The sequence below is a fragment of the Aotus nancymaae genome, unplaced genomic scaffold, assembly GCF_030222135.1.
Source record: "Aotus nancymaae isolate 86718 unplaced genomic scaffold, 86718_ANA_hifiasm-v0.15.2.pri h1tg000059l, whole genome shotgun sequence".
Taxonomy (NCBI): Eukaryota; Metazoa; Chordata; class Mammalia; order Primates; family Aotidae; genus Aotus; species Aotus nancymaae.
Window position 1 is genome coordinate 6686874 of NW_026988473.1, and position 23078 is coordinate 6709951.

General features: G+C 35.1%; 2 protein-coding genes across 2 annotated transcripts; one reads left to right on the forward strand and one right to left on the reverse strand.

Annotated features, from left to right (window-relative positions):
- The first annotated feature begins 4308 nt into the window (after window positions 1–4308).
- Window positions 4309–5241, forward strand: LOC105724381 (olfactory receptor 4C16). The gene has a single exon (XM_012462902.2). It carries the CDS (start codon window positions 4309–4311, stop codon window positions 5239–5241), a length of 933 nt encoding a protein of 310 aa, XP_012318325.2.
- A 5418-nt stretch (window positions 5242–10659) lies between these two features.
- Window positions 10660–11592, reverse strand: LOC105724382 (olfactory receptor 4C11). The gene has a single exon (XM_012462903.2). The coding sequence runs from the start codon at window positions 11590–11592 to the stop codon at window positions 10660–10662; it is 933 nt and encodes a 310-aa protein (XP_012318326.2).
- Window positions 11593–23078: the final 11486 nt, after the last annotated feature.

Consider the following 23078-nt stretch of genomic DNA (forward strand, 5'->3'; position numbering starts at 1 on the left):
ATTCACAATAATTTATAAACATATTTTTATATGTCTCATAACTATGCAGTTCTCACATTCTCTGAAAAAGAGAAAAAAACCAAATTTCTAAAATTTACTGTTAATATAGGAAATAAGTGGAATGAAATATTATCTCTGGAATAAAATGATCTTTTGAACTCAACAAACATTTTATAAGCACCAGGCATGTGAAAAGCCATGATTGTGTGGGGAGTAAAGGATGCATTTCATGTCTTAGGTTTTATTACAGTTTCTTGAGATGGCAGAGTAAATAAATGTTCACTGTTTTTTAAAAATGCAAGCCACTGGGGCAAGATAAGTCTTCACTAAGAGTTGACAGGTGCTAGAAGCTTAGAAGAGATTATGTCTGATAAAGAATTAGAGATTTTTATTTATTTATTTTCTTATTGTACTTTAGTTTCTGGGGTACATGTGCAGATCATGCAGGATTGTTGCATAGGTACATGCATGGCAAGGTGGTTTGCTGCCTTCATCCCCTTGTCACCTATATCTGGCATTTCTCCCCACGTTATCTCTCCCCACCCTCCCCAGCCCCCACTGTCCCTCCCCTAGCAGCCCCCAACATACCCCAGTGTGTGATGCTCCACTCCCTGTGTCCATGTGTTCTAATTGTTCAACACCTGCCTATGAGTGAGAACATGTGATGTTTGGTTTTCTGTTCTTGTGTCAGTTTGCTGAGAATGATGGTTTCCAGATTCATCCATGTCCCTATGAAGGACATGAACTCATCATTTTTTATGGCTGCATAGTATTCCATGGTATATATGTGCCACATTTTCTTTATCCAGTCTATTGTTATGGACATTTGGGTTGGTTCCAGGTCTTTGCTATTGTAAACAGTGCTGCAATGAACATAGGTGTGCATGTGTCTTTATAATAGAACAATTTATAATTCTTTGGATATATACCCAGTAATGGGATTGCTGGGTCAAATGGTATTTCTATTTCTAGGTCCTTGAGGAATTGCTACACTGTCTTCCTCAACGGTTGCACTAATTTGCACTCCCACCAATAGTGTAAAAGTGTTCCGATTTCTCCACATCCATTTTTTAAGGAAAACAATGCTTCTCACTGTGGCCTCTGCAATACCACAAAGAAGCAAAGGAGGAGCCTCCTAACCCTGGATTCCACTCCCATCTGTCCTTCAACATTTCCTGGTCGCTTTTCTTTCAACTATTCTCTGTTACCTCCAACATAAACACATTGTCTGTTTACTATTGTTTTGATCAATGTATCTAGCCATCTAAAGTTGGCTTATCTTGTTTGAAGAGTTGTGGAGAGTGCAGGAGTTATAAGAACATGTGCTATATTACTGGTGATGCTTTGTCTCCAGACCACTGTAACCCACGTTTGTGTCTTTTCCCTTGAGAATTTGATGACAGATGTTAACACTTCTCTGCAAAGAAAATGGATGTTGAGTCATACACATAGACATACACAAAAGTGTGCAGCAGTCTCAGAAGGCTATGTAAAATGTTAAGGCTCTTCTTGAATCTCTTAAGAGCCAAGGATTCATATAAAGAAAAAAACCCAACAAATTCTTGAGATGATCACTTTTATGGGAGTTAGAGTCCCCAAGTCTTTCTTAGCCATGTGGTGCCTTGCAGAGTACATCTTCTACTCCAAGTCATGGAGCTAATTCACGGAGTTATCTGAAATTGATCTCCGACTTTTTAATTGAGGAACATATTTGTCATTCTCCCATTCATAATACATAGAAATCTCCAATAAGCAATGATATGGATGTGTTTTGCCATCAGAATAGTACTAATTAGATACTATTAATACATTGTTAAAGGAAGAGAGAATGTTCAATTAGGAAACACTAAGTGCCATTAGAAATAGCACAGCAATAGCACAGAAAACAAAACAAAACACTAAGCACCTACATTATAATGGAGATTGGGTTTGGTACAGTGGAGAATAACATCCAGAGAACACATAGATTTCCAGCATTCTTATTCCAGGATGGAAGCTAGGCATACATAAATAATTTAGTTTAAGCAATTATATATAATAGCATGAGAAAAGAATAAGGGAAGCCTTTAGAAAGCTGCAGAGATTTATTACAAGGCAATTGATGAAGGCTGCTTAGATGAAGTTATTTCGCAGTTGTGTTTTGAAATGTTACAATAGTTGATGTAGATAGAAATGGAAAGGAATTCCAGGGAAAAAGACATACTCTGATTATTGACTAATCTATTGACTAAATATTTGATGAAGACCTATAATTATTACCAAGTTAATTACATTATATATTTATAATCCTTAATTTATCTAAAAAACTTTATGTTCAACTATATAAGGTAAATATAGACTATCTAGAAACGAATAGTCTAATGGGATTGCTGATATACAGACCAAAGGTTATACCCTTAAAGGAGTGCTCAAAATCATAAAGTATTAGAGATGAAAAATATTTCTATATTATCAGGCCTCCAAAGCCTACCACATTTTCAAGCATAAATACTTTATGATGAATTACCCTTTTAAATGAATAAAGGAAAAAAATGTAATGATTAAAATACTAACTCAGTTCCCTTATAGTTTAAGATACTTTTCAAAGATTGCAGAGTCCAAAGAGTCCAAAGATACCAAAGATATACATATATATGTGCATATATATAGATATATATGTGTATGTTTTAGAGCTGCATTCTGCCTTCCCTGGACTGTACTTGCAAATAAATGTTACAGATGTGTTACAGGAGTGTGTGTGTAGGTATATATACTGTTTTATTCCTAGCATGCCAAAGTGAATAACTTCATCAGACACTTTCCTGAGGGTATTTTTTTTTCATCTGGAGGAAGATAAGGGATATTTCAAATCTGGTGAGGAGAAGAAAATTCATCAGGGGAGAGGAAGTAATATATATAAAGGGAATTTTGTGTCTATTTTGTCTATTGTATTCTGTTTTGGCCAACTTGTAACTCTCATCAGCGTTTTGAAGATATTGATGGGAATGTGGAGAAACACAACAGGCTTCCAGACTATATTTAAATAAATTACACTTTGGTTTGTATTTGCATATATGTACTGTCTAGTGTCACCTTGACAACAAAAATCTAAAGAAAAAAATTTTTCTTTAATAAGAAGCCTTGTGATAATATTTGTTTCTATATTATTTTTTAAAAAACAAATCTTCATTGGCAAAAGCAACATTTCAAAGTTGAAGAAGGATTGACTTTTCCAGGACAGAAAATAAATTGAATGAAGAAGGCAGTTACTATCTACTCTCCCTTCTCTAAAATCACATCACCCTCTTTTTTCCAAATCTCTGCTCTGTTCCAGGAATGTGTGGTTTTTGGAAGTCTAGATAATGAAAACTCTACTGGGGATTACAAACACGATCTGGTTCAATAATAACCCTTCAAACCACCGCAGTTATAAAATGCTTTCTTGTTTTCACGATTCAAGCTAAACACTTGAATCGTGAAAACAAACAATTGAGTAGTAATACTATACTCAACCCTCATCTCATTTAAACGTAACCTCAGGGATTCTGAGTGTTCTAGGGGTGCTTTTAATAAATTAGAGGAAGAAAATTAGAAATAGGGATATTAAAGAGATATCCAATTTTCTAAGAACATTCATTTCTGTTTATTAGTATACGTCAGTACTAAATATTATAAGGATACATCAATGTAGCAACAGATTATTTAGAGGATATAAGTGTTTTACTTTTTATGATCTGGAATATCTGGGAGAAATTTTGCAGAGAAGTGGAGCATACTAAGTATTCATAAATAACATATATTTATATAAATATATACAATGAATATGTAATGTATAAACTATGTATTAATATTATCTATAGGGTGGTGGTGGTGTAGGTCTTTGTATCATGAATTTCAAGAGCAGTCAAATATATCTTAAATGTTGAATGATACACGATGCAAAAAGTGGCCTGAAAATTGAAAATGAAAAAAATGAAGTTAATATTAAAATAGATCCTACCTCTTACATTTACATACATTGAACTGGAAAAATTAATTAGAATGATGCCAAAGCAAACCAAGACTTGTATTTAAAGAATGCTATACCAAAGTATCATGTTCATAAGCACATTTGAGACTCATAACAACCCCATGAAGTGGTCATTAAAATTATGAAACAAAATGTTGAACTGACTTATTAAGAAACCACTAACAGAATGTATCTGATAAGAAATATTTAATTTTGCATAAAACATTCCATAAAATCACATAGCACACTACAAATTAATTCCTTTATTTTTTGCAGATAGACCATTTCACACTTGCCCCTTCACCTCACTCATGAGAACCATGCAACTGAATAATAATGTGACTGAGTTCATTCTGCTTGGATTGACACAGGATCCTTTTTGGAAGAAAATAGTGTTTGTTATTTTTTTGCTCCTCTACTTGGGCACATTGTTGGGTAATTTGCTAATTATTATTATCGTCAAGACCAGCCAGGCACTTCAGAGCCCAATGTACTTCTTTCTTTTCTACTTATCCTTATCTGATACCTGCCTCTCTACTTCCATAGCCCCCAGAATGATTGCGGATGTCCTTTTGAAGAAGACAACTGTCTCCTTCAGCGAGTGCATGATTCAAGTCTTTTCGTCCCATTTCTTTGGCTGTCTGGAGATCTTCATCCTTATCCTCATGGCTGTTGACCGCTATGTGGCCATCTGTAAGCCACTGCACTACATGACCATCATGAGTCACCGGGTCTGTGGTGTGTTGGTGACTGTGGCCTGGGTGGGATCCTGCGTGCATTCTTTAGCTCAGATTTTTCTTGCCCTGAGTTTGCCTTTCTGTGGCCCCAATGTGATCGATCACTATTTCTGTGACTTGCAGCCCTTGTTGAAACTTGCCTGTTCAGACACCTATGTGGTCAACCTACTCCTGGTTTCCAACAGTGGGGCCATTTGTACAGTGAGTTTTGTCATGCTGATGTTCTCCTATGGCGTCATCTTGCATTCTCTGAGAAACCACAGTGCTGAAGGGAGAAAGAAAGCCCTTTCCACCTGTGTTTCCCACATCACTGTGGTCATCTTGTTCTTTGGACCCTGCATATTTATATACACACGGCCTGCAACCACCTTCCCCATGGATAAGATGATAGCTGTGTTTTATACACTTGGCACACCTTTGCTCAACCCTCTGATTTATACCCTGAGGAACGCAGAAGTGAAAAGTGCCATGAGGAAGCTGTGGAGCAAGAAATTGATCACAGATGACAAAAGATAAATGAAGATTTCAAATCCTTCTTCAAGTTTGGAGTGCCCTAGAAGAAATCAATAGAGAATATTATCTTCTTATTGTTGATTTAATGTAATCTCATCTTGATGCATGAGGGTTAGTTCCTTTGGGAGAAGAGACAGGGCAGACAAATAACACTGGTTAATATTGAGTTAGTTTTATGTGGCTAAAAAGGCAGCATGCCATACAAACAGATATGTAAAGCTCATTGCCTTCACTGCTGTGTCTCTGGTACTCCTGGCTGCTTGGTATCACTTGTGGTTTAGATCTGCAGTTTGCCTGTTCTTCTCCATGTTTACTTCTGGAATTCCCTGCTAATAGTTACCTATCTATATACCAACTGTCTAACAGGTTTTTCCTCTTCTTAATGGTTTTCTTTATTAGACATGTTAGATTCTTTATACCTCATGATCAACTTAGTTGTTCTTCCTGACTCAACAGAAAGTACCATATTTCAATAATTGTAGAAGCTTTGTGTTGTAAGGAATGGTATACATGGCCTAGGTAATCTTCCTTTCAATTCTTTGAGCTGTGTGCTGAAATCTTTCCATAAATTTACCTAGAAACTTCTAGAACCATGACAGAAAGAAAATTTACCCTTGATCTTAAGAAGACTCTCACTGAAAGAGTTCTTGATCTTAAGAAGACTGTCACTGTTGGGGTTGTAGTCATATAATTATTATTTTTGTAAAATCACTTTTTGGTCCTAATTTGATCCCTTCTAATTTGGGGGACTATTAATGTTTCTCTTGAATGATAATCATTACAGTAATTTGTTTTATATTAGAAGGATATTATGACTATAGGGTAGATAGCTCAAATTAAGGCAGAGATACTATGTGGGCTGGAAATAAAGAGTGTAACCAGTTGATTGTAGGAAATTTGAAAGTATCAACAGATTTAATAAAGTATCTGATAACCTAGAGGCATATTTTTAGAATTAGAAAAATAGTTTATCAAGATATAAATTATTGTAGTGAGATTTCTATACAATGGAGAAGAGAGGAACTTAAACAGAGAAGGTAGAGATGTTTAGATGAGAGGTATATTTCTGCAGTGGAAATTGCTGTTACCTTTTGTCTCTTTTATTAACTTGTTTGTTTCATGCTAAAAGCACATGTTTTATGATGGAAAATAATGATGTCTCAATCACTGCTCCTTTTCCTGAGTACTTTATATTCAATTTGATTATAGAAATGTTGACACTAGGTAAATGCATACTTCTCTCCCTTCATATAGAGAGGATAAAACAAGCTCACTTTTACATAACAAGTATAAAAGATACTGAGTGACTGACCAAGAATATTAAAAAAAACTTGTCAACCTCAACTGCAACCTATTATGAAATTGATATTACTGAATTCAACAAGACTTAATTAAGTTCTTGAGGGTACACCAGCCAAAACTGGTAAGACCTGGGACTGAGTGTGTCAGAAGGCAAGAGTAATTCATGAACAAATGGACGATTCTGATCCTATTGCACTGTAACATGCTAAATCAATGCCCCTCTCTCAACTCACATGTATGGGCTCATTGGGAGTACTGTATAATCAACTGACAGAGAAGGAACTGATTTTGGTCTGGTTTTCAGACAAGTCACCTCAATCCATTGGCATCAATTGTATAGAACAGCTGCCCTTCACAGAGCTATTCAAAGGAAGTCTCACAGGTAGGTAGCATAGGGAAATTGTGCTAGTGGACAAAGACTTGACAAACTATTTTTCTGCTTTGTATATAGGGAGAAATATCCTAAATTATCAATATACATTGACTCAAGGGTAGCAGCAAATGCCTGGGTTTTTTTATCCAACTGGAAGATGAAAACACTGGGCAACGTAGTCTATGAGACATTTGTGTGAACAGACCTATTGGAGTGGGAATTAGCTAGAAAGTTGTAGAAGAGAATAGGCTTTAACTAGCCAGGTGATCAGGGTGAACTATGTTCTATCTATCCAACCTAAGGCTATCCAAATGGTAGCACATGAGCAGAGCATCTGTAGTGACAAGCATGCAGGTTATGCCTAGTCACAGTGTTAATGGACTCCCTGCCATAGATGCTGATCTGTCTTCTGCTACCTCTGAGTGTGCGACCTGCCAGTAGCAGATGCCATGCCTGAACACTCAATATGATGCTATCCTCTGGGAAAATGATCATCACCTGGCAGCAAGTTGATGATATCAGACCTTTTTCACCCTGAAGGTGACAGTAATTTGTCATCAGAAATGATAAATACTTTAGATACAGGTTTGCCTCCCATCTCCAAAAATACCTTCACCTACACCAGCAATTGATGGCTTGCAGCCTGACGGATACATTGACATAATATCCTTTAATCATTGCTGAGAACATGTTACCCATTTGTGGACAAAGGAGATAAGAAAGTGTTCTCATAATCTCAGAATTCACTGATTTTACCATGTAACCTATCACCCATAAGCAGCCAGCCTGATAGAAGAGAGAAAAAGCCTGTGAAGAGTTCGATTAAGAAACTAGCTAGAAGCCATCTCTGTGAGGATTTGGGATGCTTTCTATTGAATTTTTCAATGTAGTTATTTTATTCCTTATCTCTAGGATTTTTATTTTAAAAAAATTGTTTCTATTTCTTTGTAAAATCTTTCATTTTGTTCAAAAATAGTTTTCCAAATTTAATTTTGCGTTCACGTTTTCTTAAAGTTCTCTGAACTTGTTTAAAAGGAATTTTTTGAATTCTTTTGTCAGTTGTTTCACAAGTCTGCACTTCTTCTGAGTTTATGATTGGAGCCTTATTAGTTCCTTTTGTGGTATCATATTTACCTGATTTTTTTATAATCTTTGTGTCTTTAGATTGAAGCCAGTGCATTTAAGAAGATGACCACCTCTTCTAGCCTTTGTGACTGTTCTTTGGTGGTGATAGACCTTTATTATTTGTCTAGTCTGAATTCTGAAAAAATTGGCCAGTAGCAACTCCAGACAAGCAGACCCTAGTGCTGGGTTATTTAGTTGTGCTGGATAATGTTTTGTGTTTTGAGGTCAAATAATACGGCTGGCTATGCTCCATGGACTGATGAGATCATGCTGACACCAAGTGAAGCTGCTGGTTGGATACTGCAAACGTCTCTGATTAGGCAAGGTGACAGGTTATCTTTCCTAGCTGTGCCATGGTTGTCTGGAATCTGTAGTTTTGCAGAGCTTTGTGCTGGAATCTGAAACTGGGTGAGGTCTATGGGCTTGCTGCTAGGCCACACAAGTATGGCAGGGCCTAAGACTATGCCTGATATATGTTGACTTGTTTGCCTCCCAGCCTACGGTAGTCTTAAGCAGGGTACTGAGGCTTAGTGGAGTCATAATGCAGCAGCTGGGGTTGGATGGGGCTAGATGCTCCCTCTACAGGTAATACTGACTCTCAGTTGGCTCTTGGGTTAAGGAAGATGTGAAAATGTGGCTTTTCTTAGTTCTCTGGTCCAAAAGGTGTCTTAGATCCACTGTTGAGTTCTGGGATACTCCTGAGAGTATTTTTTGCCTGTGGGTAGTTGCTAGTTGGATTTCTGTCAGTGTCAGGGGAGTGAAGCTGGAGAACTCCTAGTCTGCCTGCTGCTAACATGACTTTCCATAATCGACCTGTTTGCCTTTTCATTCTAACATTTTATTTATAATGTGTCTTTATGGCGATCTTTTTAGGTTCTACCTATTTGGAATACTTTAAGCTTCTTCAATGTCGATTTTTATTTCCCTCTCTATTCAATGTAGAAGAGTTCCTGTTGTTTCACATCCTTGTCAACATTTAGTGTTGTTATTATTTTGACTTTTGGTTATTCTAATAGGAGTGTAGTTGTATCTCATTGTTTTAATTTGCAATTCCCTAATAACATATAATGTTGAGCATGTTTTCATATGCTTAATTACCCATATATATTCTCCACTAATTTTACTTTGTTTTTACAACCCTGCCTCTCAATGGTGTCTTCTAAAAGTGTTTATACAAAGCATGATAGAAAATAGAGGGGAAGGCAGGAGAAAAGGAGGTCAAAAGAGGAAGGAAATTTTATTAAGTATTCAGTAGTCCAATCAATTAACCAAAATTTGTTCTTTTGGGACCTCAATATAAATAGATTTTCAATCCTCCGTCTCTTACACCTTGTGTCAACATTCAGGTGAAATGAAGAACTGAGAAGGAAGCAGAAGAGTGAAAAGAAGAATACACTATGCCAAGTTATGTGCTATTAACTGTTTGTAAATGATATTCTAGTGTTTGTTCACCTCTTATCTCTCCTATTTTAAATCTCAGTTATCTGCCAGATACCAACCTAAATTGATGTTCATTTGCCCCACTTTATGATTACCCTCTTATACATTCATATCAGAAGGCTGCTCCTCTCTTTCCTTTATATATGAACTATTTAAAGTTGATGATGCAAATGTGCAGATACTGGAACATGTTCCATAAAGACTCCCTCTTTTTATTTTAGACTGATATCAATAAAATTCTCTTAGGTATCTATTTAATCTTATTAAAACAAAACTTGACTGTTAATCTATGCAGTCCCAAATCTAAGGACAGGATAGAGAGGTGACTTCCCATAGCAGTAGTGAATTCTCTCTAAACTCAGTAGAGACAAGTGTCCTGGGTGTTTTCTGAATGCCTATAATAATTTTATTTATTTCATTGACATCACCCAACTTTAAACACAATGGGTTATACCATTTTTGGTTTTAACCATCTTCTACCCTTCTGCACTTCAAGGTCAGAAAATATATTGTATCTCTAGTATATTAGCTTCCGACTCAAAAATATAGAACTTTTCAAATACAAAATAGTGATAAAATGAAAAGGGCATCTTGGCATACTGAGTTAGTTCCTTTGCCCTAGAAGTGTTCAGGAGGAAGGTTGATACCTTATTGTAAATGTGTTATGGAAGGAATTTGATATTTCTTTGTGGTTGCTCACAAATTTGAGCAGTTGTGATTGTGTAAATGTTTTTCTTTTTATTAAACCAGAGTGTAGACAGAGTTGTGATGTGTAGTTCACAATCAGTAATGGCAGAATTGAGCTGTAGGAAAAGAAGGAGCCAAATTGAAGATTTCAGTGACATTATGAGTCTATGGTCAGAAGCACAGGAATGAAGTAAGAAAATCCGATACATTAGCCTAGAGTGCATAGGGGTAGTCAGGCTTAGACCTTAGAAAATGCATGGCTGGAAAGGAAGATAATCTGAAAAGGAAAGACCATTGGTCCGTAATAACCTGAATTCATCTATACGTAGTTCTGACACAAAAGGCAATGTCTTGGTAATCATAGCTGTGTTAACTAGAAAACATAGGAACCCACAAACATATGTGATGACATATTATTCCCATAATATTCAGGTACTTTCATATTTGATATCTATACTTAGTTAAATCATGATTTGACTGAATAAGTACTCAGGTTATCCTTTGTTTTCTGAAATAGTTTTGACATGCCACAACTTTCTCATGGCATTTTTCACTTCTGCATTCCTCAGTGTGTAGATGAGTGGATTGAGAAAGGGTGTTCCAATAGTATAAAACACTGCCACCATCTTGTCCATGGGGAAAGTGGTTGGGGGGCGTGTATATATAAATATACATGGGCCAAAGAATAAGATGACTACAATTATGTGAGAAGTGCAAGTGGAGAGAGCCTTTTTCCTCCCTTCTGCACTGTGGTTTCTCAGGGAATGCAAGATGACAATGTATGAAATTATCAAAATCATGAAACTACTTGAGCAAATTGCCCCACTGTTAGACACCAACAGCAGGTTGATCGTGTAAGTGTCCATGCAGGCAAGTTTCAATAAGGGCTGCAAATCACAGCAATAATGATCAATTAAATTGGGTCCACAGAAGGGCAATCTTAAGGCCAGGATAATTTGAGCTGTAGAATGTATAAAAGACCCTATCCAGGCAAGAACAATCAGGATGATGCAGATCTGCCCGCTCATGATGGTTGAGTAACGCAAAGACTTACAGATGGCCACATAGCGATCAACAGCCATGAGGATGAGAACAAAGATCTCCATGCAGCCAAATAAATGTAGTGCAAAGACTTGTGTCATGCACTCATTGTAGGATATAATTTTCTTTGCAGAGAGAGTATCCACAATTAATCTAGGGGCTGTGGAAGTTGAAAAGCAAGAATCAGCAATGGACAAATAAAATAGGAAGAAGTACATGGGGCTTCCCAGGGTCTGGCTGGACTTGATGGTCACAATAATGAGCATATTCCCCACTACAGTTCCCACGTAGAAAATTAAGAATATTATAAACACGATTTTCTGCCTTAAGGGATCCTGTGTTAATCCTAACAGTATGAATTCAGTCACACTGTTATTTTGCTGCATTGTTTCAGTTGATGTGGAGAAACCACAGGTTAGAAATAGTTAATCTGCAAGGGGAAGAAAAAAGGAAAATAAATGCTAAATTTGGAGGTCAAATACATATTCTTAGCAATGAAATTGCAACTTTACAAAGGGTTATTATTTACCATTCTGTGTATTTTTTCTAAGATGGAATTCATAATAACTATTCAATATATTTACCAAATTACTTTTTTTTTTGACAGAGTGTTGCTCTGTCGTCTAGGCTGGAGTGCAGTGCCAAGACAAAATTACACGTGAAAATAATGCAATGAGAAATAGAAAAATAATTTAAAAGCAAATGATTTTTTCAAACAATGTAAACATTAATTTAGGGGTTTGGTATGAGTAGATATCTTTCTAAGCTGAATGTGTTTCTTTAGCTTATACAGGAATAATAAATATTTTGTACTGTGTTGCAGTAACAGAGGAAAATGTACATGACTTACTTCAATAGGCTTTCACATTATTTGAACCTGATAGTACCCTTATAATGTATTTATTTAGTAAATATACTGATTATTCTAATAAAGATTGTTTAAATACTTGAGGATAACTTCGTTAATAAAATCTACGTGTATATGCACACATACACACACAGAGGAGAGAGAGAGAATAAACATAAAATTTTTGCAATGAGCAACAAGTCGGTCATTCCAGTCCAAATTGAGACTTATTTTAACTTCTTGCCTTGACTATCTTTATTTCCGTTTAATTTACCTCTGAAAATTTTCTAATTTTTTTCAGTTCTAAATTCAGTCTTTATTATTCAACTTTGTACTTCTTTGTTATACTGTGTTGTCCAAAGTTAAATTCTTCTCTCTCTCATTATTTTTTCTGGGTTCTTCAAAAAGTTTTCTTAAGAGACAAGTAAGCACTGACAATTGACATATAAAGCAGGACATTTTTTCAGGTTTACAGGTAAACATCAGAGATTTAGAAAATGATATCTATGTGCACCAAGTCGGGACTGATACTTACAATAGAATTTTTAGTTTGTATGTTCTTGAGTATTTCGTATCCTGACTGCAAGAGGGAGAAGATAAATATATAAAGGCAATTAATATTTATGTGCATATTTCAAATACTGAACAAATTGCTCTATATACCTTTTCACATATATATTTCAAATAGTAACACAGTAAAAAATCAAAAGGTAAAGTGCCAATATGATAAAATGCATTTACGACACATATGCCAGACGAAAGCATAGTTTTTTCAAATGTAAATGGATTTCACAGTTAAGTTTCTGAAAAACATGACACAAATGAACATTAGGAAAGGAACCCATTTTAAAAGAGACTGTTCTCCTTATTATAAAGATTATGCATATGGAAAGATGCTCAATTTCATTAACAGCTAAGTATATTCAAATTAAAATTCCAGTTAGCTAATTTTCACCTATCAGATTAATAAAGCAATCTTTTTGATAAATATCTTAACAACTAGTGTTGACAAAAGTGTGGGAAACAGTCAACCCTATGAATTTTTGGTGGGAATGTAAGTGGGTGCAACCCTCTAGGAAGTGACTTGAGTATCTATAATGTGACAACTGCATATAGATATTGATCCAGTTATTCCATTTCCTATAGACACACTCATTCATAGAAACAAGGACAATCATTGTGCCTTTTTGGATGGTAGCAAGATATAAGTAACAACTTGAGTGACCATTAATGAATCAGGGATGGTATTTTTATGCAAACATTAATTAGAATGAAGCAGATACATATATCTGTGTATGTACACACACACCCCCCCACACACAATGGTCCCTGACATATGGTATAAATTGAAATGTAAGAGATCAATACTGCCTGCTTAGAGTGGTAACATTTTCCTTAACAGCTGTACAGTATAAACTACAAACACCTACATATTTACATACATGAATTATAGTAGAAGAGAATGAAAAAACTATAATGTCTCTAAGTGGGGAAATTGCATTCTTGACCTTATAGATGGGAGAAAGACCCTACTTTAAAAAATATTCACTTTGGTAATATTTGAAAGTGTGTCATAATAATGTTACATCAAAAATAATGCTTTAAAAACTTTACCTTGGGAGATGGGTTGTTATTCACCTTGTGATGGCATATCACTAAGCCATCACAACTGTCTTCTGTTGTAGACAGGAATTCTAGTGGTATTCTTAGGGCCACATTAAGCTTCATAAATTTGAGTAAGTCAGGTGTAGAGTAGTTTTGAAACTCAGTGCTCTGTAAATACAACATATGCAGACACTGTCTCTAACTGGAGCTTCACTTCCTGTGTTGAAGGTTTGTGAAAGCTCTTTAGCAAACAGAAATAAAAAATTGTATTTGTCTTCTATAAATTAAGTATTATAAAAAGACACACATGCACACACATATCCAGAACAGATTTGAATAAACAGGAATAAACAGACATAAATAGAAATCATTACACGTTTTTATGGTACTATACATTAGAATGAAGCAACATAAGGAAGATAATTTTTATCTGTTCACTGCCGAATTTCAGCATTTATAAAAAGAGAATGTTTGATAAATATCTGTTGAATAAATAAAATAATTAAGAGAATTTCCTATAGATCCAAATCATGAATGTTTTATACTATTTTATACTTAGTTGCCATTAAGGAGAAGGAAAGCATTTATAAAAAAGAGGATGTTTGATAAGAATCTGTTGAATAAATCAAAGAATTAAGAGAATTTCCTATACATCCAAATCATGAATGTTTTATACTATTTTATACTTAGTTGCCATTAGGGAGAAGGAAAGCCAATATCCTACCATGGGCGGCATCGCCACCTTCAAGGAGCCCATCCTGCAACACCCCAATCTATTTTATTCCTGTTTGTTTATTTATTTATTTAATTATAGGCAGTGTGCCCAGAATAGTCTGTTTCTATTCAATTATCTCCTACCCACATCTACCGGCAGCTCTTACCTGGTAGTGCCCATTTCCATCAAGAAATGCTGTGCATGACTTTTATTCCCATGTCTTCACTTTAGATTGTAAAGCACTCCTAGAAAAGTCCTTGAATTTCCCCACCTTTCACCAGTGTCTTGTTTGTGTTAGTTCCTGGCTATTGTATTGATCACATCCATCTTCTCTGAACATTAAATACAACTAAGTTGTTCTCCTAGACAGAACTTATCAGCTTTAGTTAAAGAATATGCTACATGAGGATGTTCAATTGCCCTCTTTTCTTCCCAAAATAATTTGGAGGCTCATTACTCAAATTTTAAATTTTGATTATGCAAATGAGAATTTTTAACATGCTTATAAATTAATATCTGACTATTTTGATATTAGGATCTCTTTGATCTCACAATGAAGCTTACATTCCCATCCTAATGCTAGAAGGCAAACTAAATTGGTTCCAGAATCATCCAATACTTTCTGAAATCTACCATCACAAAGGATTTTGACTGGGAAAATTTTCTCTTTTGCCTTCCCAGGAGAAGAGCTTAATATAAATGATGTGTAAAATTTAAGAGTCTGGGGAAGGTCATTCCCTCAAGTGTCCCTTCCCTCCCAATTATGGAACATGAGCAAGATGTGATAAATAACTTAATCTTCAATTTGACTTTGATTATGGGGAAAAGAGGTAGCCCATTCTTGCAATTAGAGGTGTTCATTTGGGTGATAAATGACATTTTTTGACTAGAATTAAAAATGATAATCTATCAGCCAAATCTTTGTTTCTAATACCATTCTCCAATAAAATGATCAGGGTTTCTTGAAGAAATGTTTGATTCTAGGTTTTGAACTAAATGAGCGTTTTGTAGTAGAAATATGGAAGTGCTGAAACATGCACACAAACAGTGATGAGGACACCAGAGTCAACTGAAAGCCTACAATGGCCAAAGCTGTAAAAATTTTTAGCAACAAAATAAATAACACAGTATTGAAATATAACCTTAATTATAAAATATATATCAAAAAGTTCATGTTTATAAATAACTGAATAAATAAATAAAATGGAATTAGAGGATAACTACCTTTCTTTCATTTTTTTAGTTGATATGTAATAATTCAATTTATTGGATACAAAGTGATATTTTTATATGTCTTTATGTTAAATAATAAAATCAGCTGTTATTTGTGTTAAATAATAAAATAATGCCCATCAGCTCAGATATTTATTCTTTATTTCATCATTTATGGGTTCAAGTTTTTTCATCAGAGTTTATGTTAAATAATAAAATCAGCTATTATTTATGTTAAATAATAAAATAATGTCCCTCAGCTCAGATATTTATTCTTTATTTCATCATTTATGGATTCAAGTTTTTTCATCAGAGTTTTCATACTATCTCTGTGGTTAAAATGATATTATTTTAATGACTAAAATTATCCTCACTTGACTTTTCACTTTTCCTTTTATGTCTGCTATCAACAGTAATGATTAATCATGTTCTCTTAAATACTGAATAACAGATTAAGAGGTAGTAGAGATTAACTGCCAGTGATGATTTAAAAAAGAGCAATGACTCCAATTTAGGAATTTACATTTTGGTAAACAGAAGGGAAATTATTTTAATATGATTTAGAATCAGATAATTCTGAAACACATATTTGTATTAAATGTACATTATTATTATTATAATTTTGAGACAGAGTCTTGCTCTGTCACCAGGCTGGAGTGCAGTGGCGCAATCTCAGCTCACTGCAACCTCCGTCTCCTGGGTTCAAGCGGTTCTTCTGCCTCAGCCTCCCGAGTAGCTGGGACCACAGGCGCGTGCCACCACGCCTTGCTAATTTTTTTGTATTTTTAGTAGAGGCTGGGTTTCACCATGTTGGCCAGGATGGTCTCAATTTCTTGACCTCGTGATCCACCCGCCTCGGCCTCCCAAAGTGCTGGGAATACAGGCATGAGCCACTGCGCCCAGCCACAATATTATTTTTATATACACACTCAGGAAAACAGATGGGGTATTCTGGTAACCTGTCACTTTGCATATTTTTCTCTCCAGAAATGAGTTTTCAAAGTAGTTACAAAGTAGTTCAAAATAAATGAGCTTTCAAAATAGCCTCCATGAGACGCTTCCCTCCATCCCACTCTGTTCTCAAGCATGGTATGCAGCCCCAGCAGGACTAAGAATGAGCATGTATGTCTTCTGACATCCATAACATATAACTTCAGATCGTGGGAAACTGCTTAGATCTCTTGATTTGAGTTTCTTTTATTTAAAAAGCAGAGGTTTGAGGTAATCAAATGATTTCCACTTTTAAATTATTCACAGTCTACTTATATAATAAATCTTTTAAAATCAAGTTGTTTTAGGTACATGAATGTATGTGAAAAATTTACACCTCAGAAACAAAGAATCACTATCAGAGGTAATAGAGAGAATGTAAAACACGTGTAAAACACCCTTCCATCCCAATTTTTCAGTACTTTTTAATTACTGGTAACTTCTGAACACTGCAATAATTATTTTTGTTTTGTTATATAAAGGAGGCTAGAAGGCCTTACAGTGATACTGATGACAAAGTAGGAACAAACCGAAAATTCTCTTCGTTAAAGCTGGAGGTTTGAATATTGAGATGGAATTGGTGTCCTATGATATAGAACAGCTTTTAAATGTCAGAACTGTTACTTATTTGCCATCTACAATAATCTCAAGCACTACAACACAGATATTGATTTATGAGTTACTAGATTTGATGTCTTCTAAATAATTTTGTCACATAAGCATTTTATGTTTTTATAATAGACACCCAGAGGCCCAGACATGATTGTCATGTCAGATTGAGGGTAAAGTAAAATATGTACTGGAGATTTGCATCCCCACTGGGATGAGATAATTTCTCATCGGGGTGTATTACTTCATTTTTATACTGTTGTAAATAAATACTGGAGCCTAGGTAATTTATAAAGGAAAGAGGTTTGATCTGACTCACAGTTCAGCATAGCTGGGGAGGCCTCAGGAAACTTACAATCATGGCAGGAGATGAAGGGGAAGAAATGCATCTTCTTCACAAGGCGTGAAGAAGGAGAAGTGCAGAGCTAAGCCAGGAAAAGCCCCTTATAAAATCATCAGAGCTTGTGAGTACTCATTCACTATCATGAAAACAGCACGGGGCTGCCCCATGATCTAATAACCTTCCATGAGGCCCCTCCCCCAACACGTGGGGCTTACAATTCAGATTACAATTGAAGATGAAATTTGGGTGGGGACACAGAGCCAGACTCTATCAGGAGGTAAAATAGCTCCTGGAGTGCATTCTCAGTATCCTATATGCTCTTTGCAGTGACTAAATAAATGTTTTAAGATTATGCATAAGAAGCAAAAGATGTGTATCCATGACATTTTCATTTATTCAACCATGCAAAAAATATCACTAAGTGCTAATTAACCACAAAATTTGCCTTAAATTGACCATTTCTATCATTTTCTTTTACTGACATATGTTTCTTTGATTGTGTATGAAATATATGTTATTTCTAGGGAAGGCTATTACATATGCATAATTCAAACATACTTAGGGAATTCAATGTTTATATATTTCCTTTGCTTATTGCCATTTAAAACTTGAAAGACAACATAATTTCTTTTCTTTTCTTTTTTTTATTGCATTTTAGGTTTTGGGGTACATGTGAAAAACATGCAAGATTGTTGCATAGGTGCATACGTGGCAGTGTGATTTGCTGCCTTCCTCCCCTTCACCTATATGTGGCATTTCTCCCCATGCTATCTCTCCCCAACTCCCCACCCCCTGCTGTCCGCTCCCACTCCCTCCTAACAGACCCCAGTGTATAGTGCTCCCCTCCCTGTGTCCATGTGTTCCCATTGTTCAACACCCATCTATGAGTGAGAACATGCGATGTTTGATTTTGTGTTCTTGTGTCAGTTTGCTGAGAATGATGGTTTCCAGGTTCATCCATGTCCCTACAAAGGATGCGAACTCATCATTTTTGATGGCTGCATAATATTCCATGGTGTATATGTGCCACATTTTTCCTGTCCAGTCTATCATCGATGGGCATTTGGGTTGGTTCCAGGTCTTTGTTATTGTAAACTGTGCTGCAATGAACATTCGTATGCATGTGTCCTTATAGTAGAACGATTTATAATCCTTTGGATATATACCTAGTGGTGGGATTGCTGGGTCAAATGGAATTTCTATTTCTAGGTCCTTGAGGAATCACCACACTGTCTTCCATAATGGTTGAACTAATTTACACTCCCACCAACAGTGTAAAAGTGTTCCTATTTCTCCACATCCTCTCCAGCATCTGTTGTCTCCAGATTTTTTCATGATTGCCATTCTAACTGGCATGAGATGGTATCTCAATGTAGTTTTGATTTGCATTTCTCTAATGACCAGTGATTATGAGCAGTTTTTCATATGCTTATTGGCCTCATGTATGTCTTCTTTTGTAAAGTATCTGTTCGTATCCTTTGCCCATTTTTGAATGGGCTTGTTTGTTTTTTTCTTGTAAATCTGTTTTAGTTCGTTGTAAATTCTGGATATCAGCCCTTTGTCAGATGGGTAGGCTGCAAAAATTTTTTCCCATTCTGTTGGTTGCCGATTCACTCTATTGACTGTTTCTTTTGCCATGCAGAAGCTGTGGAGTTTGATTAGGTCCCATTTGTCTATTTTGGCTTTTGTTGCCAATGCTTTTGGTGTTTTGGTCATGAAGTCCTTGCCTACACCTATGTCCTGAATGGTTTTGCCTAGGTTTTCTTCTAGGGTTTTTATTGTGTTGGTCTTATGTTTAAGTCTTTAATCCATCTGGAGTTAATTTTAGTGTAAGGTGTCAGGAAGGGGTCCAGTTTCTGCTTTCTGCATATGGCTAGCCAGTTTTCCCAACACCACTTATTAAACAGGGAATCCTTTCCCCATTGCTTGTTTTTATCAGGTTTGTCAAAGATCGGATGGTTGTAGATATGTTGTATTGCCTCCGAGGCCTCTGTTCTGTTCCATTGGTCTATATCATGGTACCAGTACCATGCTGTTTTGATTACTGTAGCCTTGTAGCACAGTTTGATGTCCGGTAGTGTGATGCCTCCTGCTTTGTTCTTTTTGCTTAGAATTGACTTGGCTACGTGGGCTCTCTTTTGGTTCCATATGAAGTTTAAGGTGTTTTTTTCCAGTTCTGTGAAGAAGGTCATTGGTAGCTTGATGGGGATAGCATTGAATCTGTAAATTACTTTGGGCAGTATGGCCATTTTCACGATATTGATTCTTCCTAACCATGAACATGGAATGTTTCTCCATCTGTTTGTGTCTTCTCTTATTTCATTGAGCAGTGGTTTGTAGTTCTCCTTGAAGAGGTCCTTTATGTTCCTTGTTAGTTGTATTCCTAGGTATTTTATTCTCTTTGTAGCGATTGTGAATGGCAGTTCGTTCTTGATTTGGCTCTCTTTAAGTCTGTTATTGGTGTATAGGAATGCTTGTGATTTTTGGACAACATAATTTCTTAATGCTAAGAAATGATAAATGATTGAGATGATGTATATGCTAATTACCCTGATATGACTACTATACATTATATGTTTCAAAACATCACTATGTCTCCATAAATAAGCACAAGTTTTACTTGTGAATTCAAAAAATAAAATTAAAAGATATGTCTTTAACACAGGAAATGTAAATAGGATAATGAAATAATTTGCTGATTATTTTTCTCAACTTCAGCCATTAAATGACCTTTTTTCTTCTTTTGCTATATAGTTTTCAAAAAGTTTTTGCGTTTTAATATAAAAGCAATTACCTTGGTTTAGAATGATCCATTGACAATGTTTGGTGACCTGGTGAAAAGGAGTGTACTCTACACAAATATAGAATTCTGTAATCAAGCTTTAGTGTTTAAACGTTTTTGGAATTCTTGAGAATTTATTCCCAGAAAATTTGGAGAATTTGACCAGATCATATTAGAAGAAGGGATGTTGACCCTATAAGTAAAGCAATAAAAACAGATACAAAACCCCCTTTTTTGGTCTAAGGTTAATTAAGCCTTTATGCTTATTATATAAGCCTTTATGCTTATCTAAACAATATATTTAATCAGCAATAAATTGGTTTTTAATTTTAAAATAACATTTAAGTGTTTTCTAATCATTACAGATAATATTGAGTAGAAATCATAACTTTCCCATTATAATATTATTCCAAACATATCTGTAAAATGAGATAAAATAAAAAAGACTATACAGCTTTATTCTATAAAGCAATAATAATGGGTAATATTCTATTCATGTATTCATTTCAGTGATTTTTATATTATTGGGACCATCTTTAATTTTTTATCCACACTTATGATTTCTTTCTTTCAGAAAATTAGTATACTTCGGCATAAAATACACCAAACTGAAATACATAGAAAACCAGAAAAATATCTCAGAATTCATTCTTTTGGGACTTTATTATGCTCAGAATATACAAATATTTTGCTTTGTGCCCTTCTTATTTTATTATGTCACCCTTTTGGTAGAAAACCTTCTGATCCTTGTCTCCAATCAGTGTAGTCCTCTTTTTCACCATCTGATGTAGTATTTACTGAACCATTTATCCTCTGTGGATATCTGTTATACCTCTAGTATTGCACCCAAATTAATTAATGACCTGCTTGGGGGACAAAAATCATTTCCTATGGTAATTGTGTGTTACAGGTTTTTGCCTTGCACTTCTTTGGAAGACTTGAAGTCTTTATTCTTACTGCCATGGCATTTGATCACTAATGCTGCCACCTGCAAACTTCTCCACTACGTGATTATCATTAAAAAGACAAGGTGCAATCTCCTAGTCTTAGCTGCGAGGGCTGACGGTACTGCCCATTCTTTTTCTTAGTTATCCATAGCAATTCAGTTGCTTTTCTGTGGTCCTAACAAGATTGATCACTATTTTTGTGATATTTTTCCTTTGCTAGACGTTACCTGTACCAATACCTACATCACCGGTGTCTTTGTGGTTGACAATTCAGGTGTATTTTCCTTAGTTATTTTTGTCGTCTTATTTGTTTCTTATGTCATTATCTTATTCACTTTCAGAAATCGTTCAGCTGAGGGAAGATGCACAGCTCTCTCTACCTGTGGGTCTCATATCACTGTGGTTGTCTCATTGTTATTATTTCTTTGGTCCTTCCATATTTGCCTACCTTAGGCACTTTCTTTGATGATAAAGTATTTGTACTTTTTTAAATACAATCATTGCTCCAATGTGCAATCCCTTATTCTATTCTCTGAGAATAACATTTAATTAGCTATGATTTTAAAATTCTTAGTCATATTTCCTTCATTCATTCCATTCTAGTTAATGAGCTAGCACATTTGTAAGTTTTTTAGCCTTTTTATTCATATCTAGCCCTTTTAAAAATAAAGTTGCTAAGTCAATAAGATTCTCTAAATTAATTATGTGCTTCATTTAAAAATAATGTTTGACATCAAATTTTTCTTTTGGTGTTTTTCATCTCTGTATTTCTCAGAGTATGAATATTTGGTAGAGTTCAGCAGTGAAGCCATTATGTCCTGGGCTTTTCTTTGATGGGAAACTTTATCATTGATTCAATCTACTTATTTGTGGATCAATATCCTTGTTCATATATCAGACACCAGGACTTTATTATGACATTTATTATACTTCCTTTTAATTAATCTCAAAGCAATTCCCATCAAAAACAGAGCAGGCAGTTTTTTCTTCAAATATTAAGGTTTATTCTAATATTTATATTGACATTGAAAAGATATGGATTAGCATACACAATGTTTTAAACAAAGACAATTAATGAACTTGCACTACATCATTTAAATTTATATCATAAAGATACAGTAATCAAAGCTATGTTATTTTCACAAATGTAGGCAAGTATCAATGAAAGAGACTAGATAGTTCAGTGATACGCTTACACATTTATGGTCTAATTCTCAGCAAAGACTTGTAGGCAATTCTATAGAGAAAAGATACTTTTTCAACAAATGATGATGGAACACTTGGACATCTATATAGAATGAAAGTAAACCTGTATCTATATATTTTATATAAAAATCAACTCAAAATTGACTTGATGTATATAAAATGATAAATCTTTAGAATTAGAAGAAAAACTTCATTATTTTGGATTAGGCAAAGAGTTCTCAGATATAATACCAGTATTATTACCCTAAAAAGGAAAAAAGAAGTGAGTTGAACTTCATCAAAATTACAGTTTTTGCTGTAAAAATGAGATCATTAATAGAATTACATAACCATACTATATGCTGGAAGAAAATATTCTAAAATTATACAATAACTAAAGAACTACTTTTCTGATTGTCTAGAGATATCTCAAAACTAACTATAAGAAAATGAACAACGCGGCTGGGTGTTGTGCCTCACACCTGTAATCCTAGCACTTTAGGAGACCAAGGAGGGCAAATCATGAAGTCAGGAGATTGAGACTATCCTGGCTAACATGGTAAAACGCCATCTCTACTAAAAATACAAAACATTAGACAGGCGTGGTTGCACGTACCTGTATTCCCAGCTATTAGGG